This window comes from Erythrolamprus reginae, chromosome 1 (genome assembly GCF_031021105.1).
Source record: "Erythrolamprus reginae isolate rEryReg1 chromosome 1, rEryReg1.hap1, whole genome shotgun sequence".
Taxonomy (NCBI): Eukaryota; Metazoa; Chordata; class Lepidosauria; order Squamata; family Dipsadidae; genus Erythrolamprus; species Erythrolamprus reginae.
In genome coordinates, this window is record NC_091950.1 from 110,456,374 (window position 1) to 110,478,148 (window position 21,775).

At 38.6% G+C, this 21,775-nt stretch overlaps 1 protein-coding gene across 7 annotated transcripts in view; it reads left to right on the top strand.

Annotated features, from left to right (window-relative positions):
• Window positions 1–21,775, top strand: part of ANO5 (anoctamin 5) — a 79,875-nt gene that overhangs the window by 18,086 nt on the left and 40,014 nt on the right. For 3 of the 7 annotated variants that reach the window (XM_070761899.1, XM_070761892.1, XM_070761907.1), the window contains exons 2-3: window positions 3,187–3,257; window positions 18,874–18,987. In XM_070761899.1, coding sequence (XP_070618000.1) covers window positions 3,187–3,257; window positions 18,874–18,987 — 185 coding nt within the window. Of the gene's footprint in view, window positions 1–3,186; window positions 3,258–7,880; window positions 7,929–15,148; window positions 15,194–18,873; window positions 18,988–21,775 lie in introns of all 7 variants that reach the window. The other 4 variants (XM_070761856.1, XM_070761865.1, XM_070761875.1 and 1 more) reach the window with 2 other exon arrangements.

Genomic DNA, 21,775 nt, shown 5'->3' on the forward strand with positions numbered 1-21,775 from the left:
GAGTGTCCCCTTGCCCTAGTATTGTGTGATAGAGAAAATATTTTTTCCCTATGCACCTTTTCTATCCCATGCATGATTTTATACACAGGGATCAAGTCACCCCTTAAACGTTGTCTTTCAAGGCTGAAGAGACCAAGAAGTTATGCTGGAATCTGTTTCCAGAGTTATACTGTATAGTTCTATATCAAACTAGGTCCTTATTTAATACATTTCAAGATACAGGAATAGTTCAAGGACAAGATATTGTTCATGTCTAATGAGGCAATAATACAAGAAATAAATTGGTTTGAATTAATTTTGTAGTGTTCACAATATATGACAATTATGGTTCATTCTTTTTATGTATATGTTTTGATTCAATTTTAGTACATAATCTCTATGGTCGTCTTGTTACTATTTTTAGAAGTGATTTGTCACTGCCTACTTCCTTGAGCTAACTGAAAGTAGTAGACCCATAGTTACCCAGATGGATTTATTCTTAAGGCAGGACTAGAGTACAAGTTTGCTGGTTTTTCACTTGGTGCCAACCCACAATAATAAATAACTCAGTTATAGGTTAGAGCTCATGTTTGGTTTGTTAAGGACTACTACTGCAACATGTTAAATATAATGATTAATGGAAATATAAACCCATTGATATTTGTTTGAGTAAGTGAAACTGTGTTAGCAAATATATTTTTGATTAGCCACATATCTTTGCAGACTTAAAATATTTGTTGCCTAGGTAATATGAGTTCTGGCTGTGCCAGCACCCTTGCAGTGATGTGATAATGATCTGGCAGCCCATTGTCAGTACATTCCCTCATCATGGGGCTACCTTTGAAAAGTGTTCGGAAACTTCAGATCGTGCAGAATGCAGCTGCGAGAGCAGTCATGGGCTTACCTAGGTATGCCCATGTTTCACCAACACTCTGCAGTCTGCATTGGTTGCTGATCAATTTCCGGTCACAATTCAAAGTGTTGGTTATGACCTTTAAAGCCCTTCATGGCATTGGACCAGAATATCTCCGAGACCGCCTTCTGCCGTACGAATCCCAGCGACCGGTTAGGTCCCACAGAGTGGGCCTTCTCCGGGTCCCGTCAACTAAACAATGTCAGTTGGCGGGCCCCAGGGGAAGAGCCCTCTCTGTGGCGGCCCCGACTCTCTGGAACCTACTCCCCCCAGAGATTAGAACTGCCCCTACTCTCCTTGCCTTTCGTAAGCTCCTTAAAACCCACCTTTTTCATCAGGCATGGGGGAACTGAGACATCTCCCCCGGGCATATACAATTTATGCATGGTATGTTTGTATGTATGTTTGCTTAGTAAATGGTTTTTTAAAAATATTTTAAACTATAATTTAGATTTGTGATGAATTGTTTTATTTTGTTGTGAGCCGCCCCGAGTCTACGGAGAGGGGCGGCATACAAATCTAAATAATAATAATGATATTATTATTATTATTATTATTATTATTTATTATTATTATTATTATTATTATTTATATTTGTATGCCGCCCTCTCCGTAGACTCGGGGCGGCTCACAACAAAATAAAACAATTCATCACAAATCTAAATTATAGTTTAAAATATTTTTAAAAAACCATTTACTAAGCAAACATACATACAAACATACACAGTTTCATGATTGCCATTTGCAACTTTCCCTGTGACTTCCCTAGTAAGTCAAAGGGGAAGCCAACGAAGAAGGTAGCTTCCTCTCCTGCATATACTCTCCCTCAGCCATACTGCAGCCTCATACATTCTATCTTCCTTGTACTGCACATTATCCCCATGTATCCTTCCTGATCCACACTAGGCCTCTCTCACACCTCCATCATATTCACCCCCTCTATCCATGCCACACCCTTGCACACTCTTCCTGATGTGAACTGCACCTCTTGTCTTCCCCCCCATGTATTCTCTGACCCATTTCACAGCCTCACATACCTGATCTATGCCATACCCTCACCTGAGTGATATCTCCCAGATGCCCCCTGAACTCACTGTACCTTTTGCAGGCATCCTGACTCTCATCACACCCACCCCACCATATGTGACATCTTTTGCACACACACCCCTTGCACTGTTATGAATTCTCCCTGATCCAACTGCATATCTCAGGCATTCTCACTTACAGCCCCTCCCTATCTCCCTTACTTGACAACATCTACTTGTCTATGGGCCTGAGACTTACAACTTTGTACTATTTTCCACACTGGCTTTGCTTGTGGAAAGGTGCATACAGGACCTTACCTGTGGGATATACACTTAACAATGCCAACTGGGACTGCAGGGACCACATCTCTTAGTCATGGAAATTCTGGTCCCAATTTTTGTTGTAAGTTGAGGATTGTTGACATGAGTATATAATTATAAGGGGAGGGGGGGGTCTCTAATGTATAAGGGTAAAGATATTTAAAAATTAAAATATCTTTATTTATTATTTATTTATTTATTTATTATTTTTAAAAAATAATTTTTATTAATTTACAAAGAGTTATATACAAAGGGAGGGAACTTTATTTATTTATTTATCAAATTTGTATGCCGCCCCTCTCCATAGACTCGGGGTGGCTAACAACAGTAAAAAACAATATAAAAAAATCTAATATTTAAGTTAATTTAAAAAGAACCCCCAATTTAAGAAACCAATCATACTTACAGACATACCATGCCCAGAGGAGGATAACAGCAAAGAGGAGGGGGCTGAACAGTTGGACGGGGGAGAGGAAAGTCAGGAATGGGATGAAGGAGAACAGCATGAGAGCCCCAGGGGGGGGGGGCTCTCCCCAGCCAGTAGCTTGGAGTCATTAGGTGCGACAGAGGCGTTCAGATCAAAGAAAGGAGCAATTAAAGAAGTATTATCAGCACTGAATTAGGAACAGTTGGGCTTGGGTGTGGTCCTCCTTAGCAGAGTTTAAAAGGCAGGCAAGCCCTTGAAGCAATGTGGAGTGTTATCAGTTGGAGTAACGGTGTTTGTTCGTGATGTCTCTGTTCCTGGCTTGTGGCCCAGCAGTTTGGAAGACCCATGGGAGGTGTAGGTCTGCTATCTACAGCCTCGTCTTGGCAGCAAGAATCCTGTATTGCTGCATGGACTTTTGCCTTCGTGGATATAACATGGTTTATGTATTATACAAGCAAATGAAAACAATGTTTAAAATAGAAAACATGAGAAGTAATCATATTTTTTTCTATATTGTACAGGAGAAGAAACTAATGGACCTTTGTTTGAAAATGCATCAAATACAGATTCAGAATTTCCTGGAAATTCTGAGGTAAGCTTTAATATAAATGATTTTATAAAATGAGAGTGGATATTGACGGAAGTTAATTAATAATAACTATGAACATTGCCAAACTTTACCCATTCAAACCATATTTTTATGTTTTTAAAAATTAGTATTTATTTTAAAAAACTATTTAAATATAATAAGATTGTGCATTCTGTTGCTTGTGGCTCTGCAACCAACCGAATTTTATGTTTGTTGACTTTCCAGCACAATGTAATTAGCAGTTTGCAATCTACCAATAGCCACACTGATAAGCAGCCATTCATAATATTCTGCTTTTAAAAAAGATTTCCGTTCTTTCAATTCCAAGCCAATACTTCTGGAGGAGACTTTAATGAGCAGAGCTGTTTAAGAAATTATTATTATTATTATTATTATTATTATTATTATTATTATTATTTCCATGGTTATATGCATAACTGATTGAAAACAATATTGTTAATTGTCAATAAGTATCCATAGTTCAATAATGGATCTAAATTTTATCCCAGAATGAATTCTGAAGTACAAATTGGTATTTTAAAAACATCATTAATGAGAGTAGATGACCTATAACACTGTTCAGCTTTTTCATTGCTAACCGTTTGCAATATTGTATTTCTTTTCTACATTTGATTGCTAAGCATTTTTTCCCCCAGTTTGGGAATGTTTGTATCTTATGTTCATTTTTCCATTCTTTCCATTAATTTGAGTTAATATATTTTCCTTGCAGGTTCAGTCATTCATATGTGTCCACTAAACACATTTTTAACTAATTAAAATACAGTGTTCCCTCGATTTTTGCAGGTTCGAACTCCGCAAAAAGTCTATAACACGGTTTCTCAAAAATATTAATTAAAAAATACTTTGCAGTTTTCCCTCCATACCATGGTTTTTCCTGCCCGATGGACATCATATGTCATCACCAAACTTTTGTCCGCCTTTAATAAATATATTTTTAATAAACTTTAATAAATAAACATGGTGAGTAATAATCTAAATGGTTGCTAAGGGAATGGGAAATTGCAATTTAGGGGATTAAAGTGTTAAGGGAAGGCTTGTGATACTGTTCATAGCCAAAAATAGAGATACTTCCGCATCTCTACTTCACGGAAATTTGACTTTAGCGGGCAGTCTCGGAATGCATCCCCCGCGAAAATCGAGGTAACACTGTAATATACGTTACATCAATTCTCATGTGTTCCTGTTACTTTTAGGCCATCCTTAGATTAATTCCCTGGAGAATTTAAAAACAGCACTAACCCGTTGACCAAAGCTATGCCAACTTTCATTATTCTGAGTAGAAAATGGCAGTGGGTGCATTTTAATTGGTTTCCCCCATCATGTATACTAAACACAGACTGGTAATCTCACATCCCACTAATAGGGTCTAGGCTGATTTGGAATGAAATCATTTAGCCTGGACTGGGTCATTTTAAAGAGGAACAGAGAAACTAGTTCTCATTTGTTCAATTCCTGTTCTTACCTGTTTATAGAACCTTCCATTTCAGTCAATCCAACTTGTAAGAGCTACTGAGATAATAATAATAATAATAATAATAATAATAATAATAATAATAATAACAATAACAACAACCTCCTCCTCTCCATGCACTGCCTCAACAAAAACAGCCTCAACAAAAGCCAACCTCTGATCCATAGTTCCATTTCCATAATTAGAAATTCAAATAGCTTTAGGTTGATTTAAAATGCATTCCTATTTTTGAAAGTTGGTGAAAGTGTTATCTCAACTTTCACCAACTTTCAAAAATAAGACTGCTTTTTAAATCAACTATTCAGATTTCTAATTATGGAAATGGAACTAGGCATTTCGTAACTTGCTTTGGATACAGTCTGAGAAGAAATTAGAATTGATCTTGAAGGCAAAGAGAAAAATAGTAGTAGCCAATATAGTCTTCTGCAAACAGCATACTGTAGTTCTGTCATGTACCATGATCTGATTCCTTTTACATATCTAGATGCAGAATTTACATATGGGAGGGGGTAAATCTTTGAAGAGGCCTGACTTTTTCTGACATTAATCACTACAGAAGCCAGGCAATCTCTTTCCCATGGTATATACTCTTCAGCACGCTAGGATTAATATGCACTGTTTCATTTTGGAACCGCATAATAGAAATGTCTTTGATTTGTACAGTCATGCACCCTCTTTTCATATTATGGGAAATAATATGAATAGAAGGGTTTATTGACTAGAATATAATATAAATTACATAAATCTAAAACTGATAAACTTAAAACAATCAAAATATAAAATGACATTTATGTAAAAGTGGATAAAAAAGGCATAGAGAGAAAATTTAAACATCTCAAATTCTACATGTATTTGTACACAAATTACATAACAAATGAACTCTGGTTATATAGCTAATTTGTTTCCTTAGTTCACGACTTTTCAAACTTAGAAGTCACAGTGTGATTTGGTAATGTTTTGAACGATCAAAGATAAATACTTTTGTTAATATTTATAACTATTGATTTTTAGGGTATCTTACCAGACTTCAAGCTTACTGTTTTAAAATTTGCTAAGAGATCAGTCAAGGTTTGAATTAATTTTAAAATATTATATTCTAGATACCAAGAACAACAGGGAAAAAAAAACCCTATCCTGAAGTTTCAGTTAGGGTAATTTTCAGAAGTTAACAAAGGGATACAAATCAGTGTTCATAGAAAGATATGAGAAAAAGAAAAATAGAAATGGGAGCCAAGGAAATGATCAAGATAGAAAAAAAGCAAAGAATCAAACCAGTGAAAATTATGCTAAGTGAAAATTGGGATGATGGATAATAAGAGAAGATGGCAAAAAGTAGGGAGCAAGTTTGACATATTTTAGTTGGGGATAGACAATGGAAGAGGGTTGGAAGCAGATGAGGAAATGTGAATGGTTTTAATTTAAAAGGGTAAACGAAGCATCAGATTAAGGCAGTGGGAACTGGACAGCAAGATTTGATAGCTTTTGGCTATAAAGGCTAGATACACATTTATAATAATGTTAAAAGGTGAGAAATTTTCTAGCTCTTTAATTTCAGTTTATGGTCAGCGGACTATATTGCCTACAAGATGTTACCTACAAGATAAATAAAAATATAAAAGAATAACATTTATATAAATGGAAATTTATATAATATTTATATTATATAAATATATTATGGAAATAATATAAATAATATAAATATATTATATTTATATTATATTTATACAAAATATTTATATTATGGAAATGTCACAGGAAAATGCATTTTATTCATAATATTTAATGGTGTTGCTCAAATTAGTTCTAATAGATCACCAAATATGTATACTGTCCACCTTGGTTTTTAAAACAAATTCTCTATGTTTTTATTTTAAGGAAATTTGTGCAAGTACAGAGATGATCATTTATTTACATTTTTGAGACTAATTACAAACTAATAATCTAAGTCTAGTTACTTTTTTTGCTAAAAAACACTAAAACAAAATGCATGTTTATTAAAATTTTAGCCATTACCCAATACATATTCATAAAGTTACTATATCTAAGCAATTGTTTCAGTTTCCCTATTTATACTTCAAACTTATACCTCAAACACTTATTCCCATTTTTAATGTGTCACCATCACATATCAATATAATTTACTTCACTATGTTTAATTGCTGTAGCACTAAATTATGTAAATATTTGTATTGAATTCAACATCATCTTGGAACCTACTGCATTAGGTTTCTGTTTTCTATGGTAGTATGGATTGCATTCAAAAAAACTGCTAGACTTTAAAATTGAATATCTAAATGATACAAATTTGTGTAAGAATATTTAAATAGCTTAAAAACACCATATCAACATTTTTATCAATTCCAAAATATATTATTGAGCCATTCTTTTATGTCGCAAATTTTTAAAATTATATTCCTAAATGTTTGACAATGTAGAGATAATCCATGTGAAGCATAAGTAATTAGTAGCTCCTATCTTGTCTAAATAAGTAAAAGCTGACTATTAGCCTAAGTGATCCCTTGTTGTTTTAAGAATCAAACTGGGAAACCTTCATCACAGCATCAAATAAACAGCCACACTATCACTACCACCCCACCATGCTCATGAGTTCATCAAAGCCTGTCACTCCACAAGCAATTCCATAAACAGACACATTGAACTACAAACCTATGAACCCATCAGAATCCAAACCAACCAGCACTGACCTTCAACCAACCCATGCAACTTCCCCCCACCAGCAGTTCACCTTCCAATGACCTTGACCTGATGTAACCTCCTTATTACAAAACTCATCACAAGACTCATTAATGACTCATACCTGACCCATCACAAGACCCTCATTTGGCACACCCACATCGGAAGCCCTTTTAAACAGAAGAACACTGACACTGAAATCCCCTAAACTCCACTGAAGATGTTACCTAGCCTGGTAACTAAATGTTTAGAAATCACCCCACAAGCTTGGAGAACAAACCTTCATCCTCATCGTGTACCCGAGCCATAGATATTCCCCAGTATTGCAAACAGACAAAAAAAAAATCCACAGAGTTTTATGGTTGCTGCATTTTTATAAGCATCCTGCTGCTTTTGCACCACACTAACAGCATTATATTTTTCCATGATGCCACTGGCAGGGCCTAAGTACCACTGAGTCCACATTGCTCATCTCAGACCTTCAAGGGGTAAGCAGCTACAGGGGAAGTGGTTATATATTCCTGCATGGATGGTATTGTGTTGCACTGTTTGCCAAAATGCAGAAAAAGAAAAAAGAGACAGAGGGGGAAAAAAAAGATTTTTCCAGTTTTTGTGAGATCTTTTCAAGAACCAAATTTATGTTTCAAAAGTCATCAGATTGTAAGTAGCTGATTTCTTCAGTGTGGCTGAAAAAGATTGGAACTTCAATTACAAGAATTCCCAGTTATATGAGAAGACACAATGCACGAAAGATTAGAGGTTAAGTAAACCAGTTTTGTAGGGTTCTTCATTTCTTAAATAATGACTTCATCAGGAGTGATTGCTTAAATACTACTAATTACCTCACTGAAACGATAATCTAGTACAGTGGTACCTCATCATATGAACTTAATTGGTTCCAGGAGGAGGTTCGTAAGGTGAAACGTTCGTAAGATGAAACAATGTTTCCCATAGGAATCAATGTAAAAGCAAATAATGCGGGCAAATCCTTCAGGAAAATCCCAAACTTTAGAAGGGAGGCAAACAGAGGGCAGGGAGGAGCAGCTAAAGGGGGCGGGTGGAAGAAGCAAGGCTAGGCTAAAGGGTGAGTGGGAAGGAAGAAAGGCAAGGCGGGCGCCCCTCCCTTTTCTTTCTTCAAAAGACACTGTTTCAGTGCCTTTGCAAGCACGTTGTTCTCTGCAAAATCTTTCCTCCAAGCTGCCCCTCCCTTTTCTTTCTTAAAAAGACACCCTTTCAGTGCCTTTGCAAGCACGTTGTTCTCTGCAAAATCTTTCCTACTCCAAGCAGCCCCTCCCTTTTCTTTCTTCAAAAAAGGGGAAAAAAAGAAACCCCTTCATCCCAGCAGCAGCGGCTTGGGTTCGTAAGGTGAAAATAGTTCGGAAGAAGAGGCAAAAAAATCTTAAACACCGGGTTCGTATCTTGAAAAGTTCATTAGAAGAGGCATTCGTAAGATGAGGTACCACTGTATTTTCCATTGGAAGCATTTAGGAAAAAAATAACTAAATGTATACTATACAGAAAATAAACATCTTTGAAAAATCTACCTAAAACTGAAAACTGGAAAGGTTTTTATTTTTCTTTTCTCTTTTTTCTTTTTAGAGTTTGGTTTGCTTTGGAATGAGTTTACATTAAGGGTCTGGGGTCTTTTTAAACAAAACTTTGGCTTGTTTATTAACATGAGATTCATTTCTACAGCAACGAAAAATTGCATGCACTCTGTAAGTAAACTGCTTATACATCACTTCCCTGTACATTGCAGTGAAGGATTGAGTTTATATTTTTGGGCAGGGAGATTCTGAGTGGAATATTTTTAAAGCTGAAGTCCAAGCAAGTATAATATAACTTAGTCCTATAAAGTAAACCATTTCTAATGAATGAAAGCAGAATAAAACTGTATATGTTTTCATTACATTGATGTATTCTGAAAATAGACTTAAAATGTACATCTTTTTCCCTTTTACAAGTAATTTAAATGTAATTAATTCTGATGTAATATCAGCTCCCTCCTTGAATTGGGCGGTGTCATACTAACATGTTTTCTATTACTAATATGCTTTTCTTTTGCTATGGGCCTTTTGGTGCATTTATATAACTCATAGTTTTTATGTGGGAGCAGAGTTTCTATTAATTCCTTAAAAATACTATATGGCAAAAAGTATAATAATATTGAAAGAAAATGAAATTAAATCCCGAGAGCAACTAACTCCAGGTTTGTGTTCTCTTTATGAATCTATATTTGAAAGACTGGTGAAAATTTTATTAAGGTTTGTATTACTTTTTATGTAGCAAAATAATTAACCTATGCAATACTTTTTTTTCAAAAGAGTAATAGGAACATTTCTATTGTGTAATAAGGTTTAATGCTGTAATATCTTGAAAAATGTTGAGAGCACAAACAACATGCTCCATTGCTGTGTATATGTAATATAAAAGGATATTAATGTGTGATGTGTGTTCACAGCTTTTCTTTAATATAAGATTTTAATCTAGGAAGGCATGTTTTGTTATGAAAGTGGGAAGTCTCTTGTATTGCAGAAATAATATAATAGCATTTTCTCCTAGGAGAGAGGCAGAAATGACACAGTACAATATTAGAAAGTTGAGTTTCACTGGGAATTCTTCATGCATAATTTGCTTAAGGATCACTTACTTAAAAGACAATCTAAAATTTTCAAGATGTTCCATGTCACCTTCTGCAGTTGTACTAAATGCTGGATTTTCATAATTCTGATCATAACTATATACCAATGTTTTAGCCATGCAATAATGTGCATTTTTGCTGAGAATATATTTCCTTGGAATACTGTAGAACTTACTTTTAAATAAATATATCTGAGACTACAACTGAAAAAACTGCTGAACCTACCACCCTTCTAACAAAATGTATGATCCTACCACCCTTCTATTTGGAGAAACAAATAGTATTTCCTCCTTTTTTTCTGCTATTTTTTCTCCCTTACAAAACAAATAAATGAATCATATCTCCTCACAGAAAGATTTGCATGTGGCTCCTTCAGTCTCTCTAGACTTCTGCATTCAGACCCAGACACATTTTTCAGAGTTTTCTCATTGTTGGTGGTGGTGGTGTGGAAACAGCTGTGGAAATTAATTGAGAGATAAATGGAAATTTATCCAAGTTGAGGTTCCTCCTCCTAAATCAAAATTCTTTCTCCTGCCTCAGAGGTTAAAGGCACTTTGTACTAAATATTGATAAATATTTAGAGACATGTTACATCGTATTTTGAATTTATGGATAAAGAAGGCAAGTATTTAATAGTATCACATTTTGATGAAAACTAAGGACAGGAATAAAATAATACTTATAGCTATTCCTAACCCTGTAAGACAAAGGACACAATATGTGACTAATCTTGCATTATAGCATAACTCTAAAAATATGGAAACTGACTTGGAAGCATATAATTTCTCCAGGTTAGCCCCATGAATATTATTTTGTAGTTCTAGATGAATATTGTTTTGTTATGTGGATTAATTAGCATATATTTCCTAGTAATAGGATAGGAAAATGAATCTTTTATATACTAGACTCATTGCTCCTGAGATTGCGGGTTGTGAGTCCCTCCTGGTGAAGTTGGACTTAGTGGTTCACATGGGCTTGTGTACCTGCCTTCCAGCTGCGTATCGACAGCCCTGCCTGTGCTACTCGAAGGTTGGCAGTGGAGTTCCCCGGACTTATTGTCCTGGGGGACTTCAATTTACCATCGCTCGGCAGGTCCTCCAGGTTAGCACAGGAGTTCATGGCCACCATGACAGTAGTTCAGGATCTGACTCACGAGGAGGGACATGCACCCAACACCCGGAGCCAAAGTTCCCTCTAAGCTGAGCAGTGAGCAATCGCTCACTTAAAAATCATCATCAACTTAGAGTTTTCCAAACCTGCCCAGAAGCCGAGAGGGAAAGAGTGAGAGGGCAGGAGAGAGAGAGGAAGAGAGGAAGAGAGAGAAACAGATAGAAAAAAGAGAGGAAGTAAAAGAGAAAGAAAAAGAATGGGAGTAAGGAAGAGAGAAAGAAAATCAAAATCTAGTTTGAAACCAGCTCAACTATTTAAGTGGCATTTTCATATTGATAGAGTTGCCCTATTATGAGCTCACTGTTATAGACACACAGTATTTTATTTTGAAATTCTCTGAGGTAAAACAGGGTGGGTTTTTATTTATTTGTTTGTTTGTTTATTTATTTATTTATTTATTTATTTAATATTTCTGTGCTGCCCAGTCCCGAAGGGACTGTCGCTCAGACACTATACTTTTCCGCCCACCCCCTAAAAAAATTAGGGGGAACACTGCCCGGAGCAATTGAGTAATGATCTGAGACTAAGGGGCTTAGAAGTGTTGCCTTTGTCATGATCAGACCATTTTCTGCTACGGCTTGACTTCCTGGCTCCAATCCTCCCCCGCAAGGAGGCGGAACTGATTAGATGATTCTGCCCCAGATGCCTAATGGAACCAGAGGGCTTTCAGAGGGCGCTTGGGGTTTTACCAGATTCACTCGTCCACAGCTCGGCAGAGTCCCTTGCTGTGGCCTGGAATAGGGCTGCGACGGAGGCTCTTGACCAAATTGTGCCATTGCGACCTCTCTGTGGCACTAGACCCCGGAGAGTTCCTTGGTTCACCAAGGAACTCCGGGAGTTGAAATGCCAGAAGGAGACGTCTAGAGAAGCGATGGAGGAAGAGTAAGTCCGAATCCGATCAAATACTTGTAAGAGCTCATATTAAGACTTACAAAGTGGCGCTCAAGACAGCAAGATGCATGTATCATGCCACCTTGATTGCATCAGCCAAATCCCACCTGGCCACTCTGTTTAGGGTGACCCGCTCCCTTCTTAACCATGTGGGAGTTGGGGACCCCTTGCAGGGCAGTGCCGAGGAGTTTAATACGTTTTTCACTGATAAAATCACTTGGATCCGGACGGACCTTGACTCCGATTGGATAGCAATGTCAACTGACAACTGGGGCCTGTCCTTGTCCATCTGTCTAAGAGGAGTTTGACTTGGTGACACCTGATGAAGTGGACAAGGTCATTGGAGCTGTGAGTTACACCTCCTGCTTACTGGATCCGTGTCCCTCTTGGTTGGTTTCGGCCAGCCGAGAGGTGACACAGAACTGGGTCCAGATGATATTCAATGCTTGTTTGAGGAGAGGATCCTTCCTGGCTCCCTACAAGGAGGCAATTGTGTGCCCCCTCCTCAAGAAGCTTTTCCTAGACCCAGCTGTGCTTAATAACTACCATACAGTCTCCAAGCTTCCCTTTATGGGGAAGGTTGTCGAGAAAATGGTGTCGCTCCAGCAGTCCTTAGAAGTTTCTGTTTATCTAGGCCCTCAACATTCAGGATTCAGGCCTGGCTACAGCATGGAAACTGCTTTGGTTGCGCTGATGGATAATCTCTGGCGGGAGTGGGATAGGGGCTTGTCCTCTGTCCTGGTGCTTCTTGACCTCTCAGCGGCTTTCGATACTATTGACCATGGTATCCTTCTGCACCAGCTGAAGGGGTTGGGAGTGGGAGGCACTGTTCTTCAGTGGTTCTCATCCTACCTCTCTGGTCCGTCGCAGTCGGTGTTAGTGGGGGTCAGAGGTTGACCTGTAGGTCTCTCCCTTGTGGAGTGCCTCAGGGGTCAGTCATACCCCCCCTGCTATTTAATATCTACATGAAACCGCTGGGTAAGATCATCCAAGGGCATGTGGTGAGGTATCATCAGTATGCTGATGATACTCAGTTATACATCTCTACCCCATGTCCAGTCAGCGAAGCAGTGGAAGTGATGTGCCGGTGCCTGGAGGCTGTTGGTGTCTGGATGGGTGTCAACAAGCTCAAGCTTAACCCTGACAAGATGGAGTGGCTGTGGGTTTTGCCTCCCAAAGACAACTCAATTTGTCCATCCATTACCCTGGGGAGGGGAATTATTGACCCCCTCGGAGAGGGTCCACAACTTGGACGTCCTCCTTGATCCACAGCTAACATTGGAACATCATCTTTCGGTTGTGGCAAGGAGGGCATTTGCACAGGTTCGACTGGTGCACCAATTGTGGCCCTGTTTGTTTGTTTGTTTGTTTGATTGATTGATTGATTGATTGATTGATTGATTGATTTTTATGCCACCCTTCTCCTTAGACTCAGGGTGGCTTACAACATGTTAGCAATAGCACTTTTTAACCGGGCCAGCATATTCCCTCCACAATCCGCGTCCTCATTTTACCCACCTCGGAAGGATGGGAGGCTGAGTCAACCGGTGGTGAGGTTTGAACCACTGACCTACAGATCTACAGTCCACTGACCTACAGATCTACAGTCAACTTCAGTGGCCTGCAGTATAGCACTCTACCTGCTGCACCACCCTGGCTACAATGACAGGGAGTCATTGTTCACAGTCGCTCATGCCCTCATCACCTCAAGGTTCAACTACTGCAATGCTCTCTACATAGGGCTACCTTTGAAAAATGTTCAGAAACTTCAGATCATGCAGAATGTGGCCACGAGAGCTATCATGGGGTTACCTAGATTCGCCCACATCTCTCCAACGCTCCGTGGCCTGCACTGGCTGCCAATTAGTTTCTGGTTGCAATTCAAAGTGTTGGTAATGACCTTTAAAGCCCTACATGGCATCAGACCAGAAAATACTTCTGGAACCGCCTTTTGCCCCATGGATCCCAGCGCCGATAAGGTCCCACAGAGTTGCCCTTCTCCAGGTCCCATCGACTAAACAATGTCGTCTGTTGAGCCCCAGGGGAAGAGTCTTCTCTTTGGCGGCTCCGGCCCTCTGGAATCAACTCCCCCCCAGAGATCAGAACTGCCCCCACCCTCCTTGTCTTTCGTAAATTGCTTAAGACCTGCCTGTATCGCCAGGCATGGGGAATTGAGACACATCCCCCAGGCTTATATAGTTTATGTATGGTATGCTTGTGTTGTATGGTTTTTTAATGATGGGTTTGTTAGATATTTTTTAAATATTAGATTTGTTACATTGTTATATTGTTACTATTCTTGTTGTGAGCCGCCCGGAGTCTGCGGAGAGGGGCAGCATACAAATCTAATAAATTATTATTATTATTATTATTATTATTATTATTATTATTATTATTATATCTGATAAAGAATTAAACTTCTTATATAACTTCTTTAACTTTATATAAAGGTAAAATAAATAATTCAGGAAGTCTATTAATACAAATATGGGTCTTCAACAGACCACTATTGTCCATTCTTATGGCAGAACATCATTCATTCTTGTAACCCCACCAGTTGGATCCAAGATGATAACTTTGATCCATGAATAATAAATATGACAGCATTATGGGAACAATGACTGTATATCTCCTAAGAAGCCTGTGGGTGGTTATTCTGAATACTGCAACATCCTTCATCAATCTGGTTTCCTACAGATGTATTGAAGCATTCCAAAATAGCAGGACTGCAAATTCTGGCAGTTTCATTTCTAGCATAGCTGCCTTGAGTTGGCATGTGCAAATAGGCGGCAATATAAATTTCCTAAAATAAATAAAAAGAAATATCTGAAGGACAGCAGATGATAGAAGCTTTTCTAGAAGACCTAAACAGGCATTTCTTGTCCATTTGTTTCCTTCAGATTGTGAAGTTATTCAATAGCCTGATCATAAACATTTGTAGAGTTAAGGAGGGTTTTTTTAGCGAGAGAGTTTGCTCATATATTAACACACTGTTGGTTATTCCAGAAGCCTGGAAGGGGATTCAATCTGTTCGTGAAGCAACGTCTCAGGGTAAACCATTGACAAATTGTACCACTAACATCTGGATGGCTGCAGTGATAACAAGCTTCATTATGTGATGTCTCTCTTTAATAGGGAACAAGATGAAGTAATGAATGTTAGCTTATACCTTAAATAAATAAATATAAATCACACACACTTAGGAAAAAATCAATATCTGTCAAAGGATATATTCCTAAAGCTGCCCATATAACTCCTGTTTTATGGAATGATATGAAACAGCCTTATTTTATAACTCCTTCATTGCTAAATACACTTCTCAAAAATAAATAAATAAAGGGAACTCTCAAAGAACATATCCTAGATATGAATGAATGAAATATTCTCATTGAATACTTTGTTCTGTACAAAGTTGAATGTGTTGACAACATGCAAAATTAATTGTCAATCAGTGTTGCTTCCTAAGTGGACAGTTTGATTTCACAGAATTTTAATTTATTTGAAGTTATAATGTGTTGTTTAAGTGTTCCCTTTATTTTTTTGAGCAGTATATATTTTGTCACAATTGAAAAAATAATTCTTGGCAAAAGATTTATTTAGTAGCATAGCATTTTAAAAATGCTTAGCCGCCCTGAGTCCACAAGGAGAAGGGCGCCTATAAATCTAACAAATAAAATAAAATAGATATAAGTCATTTATGTACCAAATATGAAGTTATAAATCCAAAATTCCTCTCTAGGCTCTATACTCAGCCTCGTAGTAAAGTAACCGTACGTGTAGGATGCTATACTTACTCAAACATGATCAAAGAGTAGAAGGGCTGCAAGGACCCTTAAAGATTATTTTATTTTATTCCACCCTACTGTAAGAAACCACTAACATCATGCTTTTAGATAAACCATGCCACTGATATCCATACAGATGCCTTAAGTGTGAAATTAGCATACAATTTTTATGAGTCCAAAGAAGTAGCATAGAATTGGGGCAATACCACAGCCACATTCACTCACAAATACATACAGCATTAAAATAAGTAGGCAGCATTTCATTACAATATATTTGTCACACCTAAGCCCATAGATGACACAGTAAATTCTTTATTTGATTACACCTGTTGGAATCTTGTCAGATGAAAGCTATAAATCTATAGCCTCCTGACTTGTCTCCTACTCTAAAGCCCCGAGGCTGAAAGAGCACCCAACTACCATCAAGAAAGCGTTCTCAGGCTTTCGATGGTCAGCCACAATGCACTCTAAATTCACCTACCCTTTCTCTGTGGATGAAATCAATGCAGTCATCAACAGTCTGAAATCCGGCAAAACACCACTTTGAATTTCTAATTCAGTTTGGGAGACTAAGAAGGAATTAGGAGGAAAAATCTTTTCAAACATCCTTTTTAGTGTACACCTCCCACCGTGGGAAAAAAGTCAAAGTAATATTGCTTCTAAAACCTTGGCAAAAGACAGAATAAAAAGCTACTGCCCTATTAAATCTTCTAAGATTTAAAGATTTAAATCTTCTGAGTTCTTGTTACAAATTTCTGGAGAAACTTATCAGTAAACAGAATTGGACCCACAATAGATTCAATTCTGCTCGTGACACAAACCAGCTTTCGTCATAATTAATTAGGTGCTGAACCTAATGGGACATATTGAGGCTAGTTTCCAGCGAGGTTTAAAAACCACAGCTGTTTTCATCGACCTTACTGCAGTATACTATACCATGTGGAAGAAAGGTCTGATTTACAAACTGAGTCACCTCGTCACCTGTAAAATCCTCCATCATTAATAAACAACATGCTCAGCGATAGATCCTTTCAGATCATTAGGGGGGGGACAATGTATGCAACTTAAGAAGACTCAACACTGGCCTTCCACAAGGTTATGTAATGGCACCCACTCTGTTCAATCATTATATCTCAGATATGCCAGCTATAAGAGGTCATAAATTTAGATAAGCAGTTGACCTGGCCCTAACAGTGCAAGATAAAAACTTAAAAGTTTTGGCTGCCTCCTTTCTGAGGACCCGAAGTCAGTAAAATGGTGACTACCTATTTCAATCACAACAACAATCTCACAAATGCCACCCCAAAGCCTTACCTGAATAACAACCTGCTCTACTCCTTTATGATTCTCACCTCAAATATATCAGAGTAACTTTGGATCAGACTCTCTCCTATAAGAAATACCTAGAGAATGTGTCCCTAAAATCAATACCAGGAACAACTTCCTTCAGAAACGAAAAGGATCAAGATCAGTGAAGGCCTGCCATCTTCGGCACTACCAGTGCACCCTATGCACCCGTCGCAGGCACACGTGCACCCGTCAGCATGAGATTTCGCTTCTGTGCATGCGCAGCAAGTGAAATCTTGTGTGAAGACGCTTGTGCGAGTGAAATTTTGGCAATTTTTGCTGATATTTTTGCTTCTGTGCAGAAGCAAAAAATCAGTGAAAAACAGTACAGTACCTCTACCTAAGAATGCCTCTACTTACGAAATTTTCTAGATAAGAACCGTGTGTTTAAGATTTTTTTACCTCTTCTCAAGAACCATTTTCCACTTATAAACCCGAACTTCTGAAACTGTAACCAGAAAAGGCAGGGAGAAGCCTCCATGGGGCCTCTCTAGGAATCTCCTGGAAGGAAACAGGGCCAGAAAAGGAGGGAAAAGCCTCCGTGGGGCCTCTTTAGGAATCTCCTGGGAGGAAACAGGGCCTCCCCCCTCCCTGTGGTTTCCCAAATCATACACATTATTTGCTTTTACATTGATTCCTATGGGAAAAATTGCTTCTTCTTACAGACTTTTCTACTTAAGAACTTGGTCACGGAATGAATTAAGTTCATAAGTAGAGGTACCACTGTATTTCAATGAAGTGCCATCTGAGAATGTTGAAGTGTAGATGGTAGGAAAGACTGACAAGGAACTGTTCTGGACTTTCCCCCTAAAGTTTCCTTAGGCCTTTATCTTCTTTTATTTATAATTTTAATTTATTTATTTTGAGGCAGAGGTACCCAGAGATCTCCTTTTGAAGCTCAGAAATAACAAGTAAATTGAAAAATGTATGACAGCATGATGGTTACTAATCTTTTAAAAGTAAGAAATATGCAAACATTTAAACAATAATATTCCCAAAAATTGTGCAATCATAACTACTTTTCATTCCCATAAAATCTGCAGTCAGGTAGATTTCATTTCTGCGCATCTTGTTTTCCTAAACTATAATACTTACTCTTTATTTTCAGAGCTGCTTCTGTGCTTTCTGCTTTTACACGTTGTCGCTTTATACAGTGAAATGTACACAATTGCACTGGGGCTAAAATAGTTCGGCAACATAAAAGAGCATTTCAAAAGTAGCAACTCTGTGTCCTCGTCAAATGTATGTTGACTAGCTCCTTTATTCTATGGCGAATCTATGACTCGTAGTGTAGGCTTCAGATATTACTGTTTAATAAATATCTTTATAACAGGGTGACTTCATTGTGGTAAATGTCTGCATTTGTGCTTGCTTATTTATGAAAAAAGTCAGTCATGTCAGTGTTTGGTTGTGCAAATGTAAGAAAAATATATTTCGTAACTCTGTTGTAAATATCTGTCTGAAAATAAATGTTATTTAAACCTTATTTGACCTTAGTCCTTTTCTAGAACTGAATGCTTGAAAAAAACTGAAATACATGTGGACATTTAATACATATACAATGGAGGCTTATACAGTGATCCTTTCTGTTCTCTCTAGATTGATAAGAGACACCAAAGCAAGGATTCTGTTTTCTTCAGAGATGGAATACGGAGAGTTGACTTTGTACTTACTTATGTGGATGATCCAAAAGTGGATGCAGAAAAAAAAGTGGTAAGCATCTTTTATTACTTCCGAATTTAAGGAAAACCATGTTTTTCGGAATATTAGTTGGGGGAAAGATCAAAAGCAACATGAGAAAATATTATTTTAATGAAAGAGTAGTAGATCCTTGGAACAAACTTCCAGCAGACGTGGTAGATAAATCCACAGTAACTGAATTTAAACATGCCTGGGATAAACATATATCCATCCTAAGATAAAATACAGAAAATAGTATAAGGGCAGACTAGATGGACCACGAGGTCTTTTTTTGCCGTCAGACTTCTATGTTTCTATGTTTCTATATAAGACAATCCCCCCTCCCAAAAAAGAGGCTGAAAAACTGAATGTAGCTTTTTCAAAGCTTTTTTCCCCAGCCCTAATGAGGTGCTAATGATCTTCCCAGCTTGCAATCTTTTTCATTGCTACACCCTCTGAAGAATGTTTTTTTTCAGGCTTAAGTCTTTGCAGGCTTTTTTCATTGTTACTCACTCCAAATAAGTGTTTTTTTAAGTACTAATCAGGAGATAAAATAATATGCTGAATCTGACCAGTCTAAGGACGCTAGCCAGTTGAACGCCTGGTAGGCAGATTTTTTTGCCCCTATTTTCCTCCCATAAAAGTAAGGTGTCTCTTATACTCCGAAATATATGGTAATTTTGTTTTTTATATAGCAACAACCTATGCAGTTTTGCTTGTATTTTGCTCTTGAATACCGTTCCTGCCATGTCATGGCACAATTCTAATGGGTGCTCTTTACAATGAAAATAATTCTCTTTCATCTCTACAAACCAGAATCTGTTTTTTTCTAAAGTAATTGTTGATATACAGTGATCCCTCTATTATCGCGAGGGTTCCGTTCCAAGACCCCTCGCGATAATCGATTTTTCGGGATGTAGGGTTGCGGAAGTAAAAACACCATCTGCGCATGCGCGCCATCCCCGCCGCCCACGCAAAGGGGAAACCCCATTCGGCTCCTCGTTGCTGCTGCGTTACCGAGCAGATCAGCTGCTGGGCGGCCGAAGGAACCTTCCCTGGGTCTTCCCCCTCTTGCTGGCGGGCGGGCGAGCAGCGGGCATCAGCGAGGAGCCGGGGTTTCCCCTTTGCGTGGGCGGCCGGGAAGACCCAGGTTGGGTGTTCGGGGGGGCGCGGAAGTTCGCCTTTGGCGTTTGGCTTCAGGACTCAGCTTGGAAGCGGCACGGCTGTTTTAAAGGGTCGCAGCCGGCCTGGGGGGCTTCCCAGCACCCCCCCCGAACCCGGGTTGGGGGTTCGGGGGGTGCTGGGAAGCCCCCCAGGCCGGCTGCGACCTTTTAAAACAGCCGCGCCGCTTCCCAGCTGAGTCCTGAAGCCAAACGCGGAAGTGGGGTTTTTTTAATTAATATTTTTTTTAAAATTGCAATATAGCGTTTCGCGAATATCGAGATCGCAAAACTCGAGGGATCACTGTAATGTTAAAATAAATGACATTGGATGATGCCAATTGTGATGCATGCAAAAAAAGGATGTTTTTTTCTTACCAAAGTTTGCTTCACCACTTGTAGGCTTCAGTGATCTCTTATATTATACTATGCAAGGCAAAGCACTTCATCTTAGAACATGGGTGACAAATTTGATCATATCATGTATCATGACATTTTTTGCCTTTGCCGAGCTCGGGGGGAGGGGTGGCCTGCATGTGACACATGCGGCCTGTGGCTACCAGTTTGACAGGCCTGATCTAGATAAGATGCTTCATGTTACAATACTTCATTCTGATGTACTGTATTTTCTGACATTTTTAAGATTTCCTGGCTGAAAGATGCTTCTGCAGTTTCTGATAGCTTTCTCTTATCTGGTATCCTCCAAATATATTTGACTTCAATGCCCATAGTTTCTCTGGCTAAGGATTATTGAAGTCTAGAACAGTGTTTCCCAACCTTTTTTGAGCTGCGGCACATTATTCACATTTTCAAAATCCTGGGGAACATTGAGGGGTGGGTAGGGGTGGGGCGCAAAAAAGTTTGGACAAAAAAATCTCTCTTCCTCCCCTTCGCTCTATTTCTCTCTCCTCCCTCTTTCTCTCCCTTCCTCTTTCTCTCTCTCTCCATCCCTTTCTTTCTCCCTTCCTTCCTCTCTCTTTTGCTCTTTCTCCTTCCTTCCCCCCTATGCTGTCTCTTTCTTTCTTTCCTTTCTTTCTCTCTCATTCTGTCTCTCTTGCTATCTCTTTCTTTCTCTCTTCCTTCCTTCCTCTCTCTTTTGCTCTTTCTCTCTCCCTCCTTCCCCCCTCTTGCTGTCTCTTTCTTTCTTTCTTTCTCTTTCTCTCTCTCTCTCATTCTGTCTCTCTTACTGTCTCTTTCTCTCTCTCTTTCTTTCTTTCTCTCTTCCTTCCTTCCTCTCTCTTTGCTCTCTTTCTCTCTCCCTCCTTCCCCCTCTTGCTGTCTCTTTCTTTCTCTCTCTCTCTCTCATTCTGTCTCTCTTGCTATCTCTTTCTTTCTTCCTTCCTTCCTCTCTTTTGCTCTCTTTCTCTCTCCCTCCTTCCCCTCTTGCTGTCTCTTTCTTTCTTTCTTTCTCTCTCTCTCTCATTCTGTCTCTCTTGCTATCTCTTCCTTCCTTCCTCTCTCTTTTGCTCTTTCTCTCTTCCTCCTTCCCCCCTCTTGCTGTCTCTTTCTTTCTTTCTTTCTCTCTCTTCTCTCTCTCTCTCATTCTGTCTCTCTTGCTATCTCTTTCTCTCTCTTCCTTTCTTTCTCTCTCTTGTTCTCTCTCTTCCTTTCTCCTTTGCGGAGGCCGGCAAAGCTTTTTCCGGGTAGGCTGGCTGGGGGAT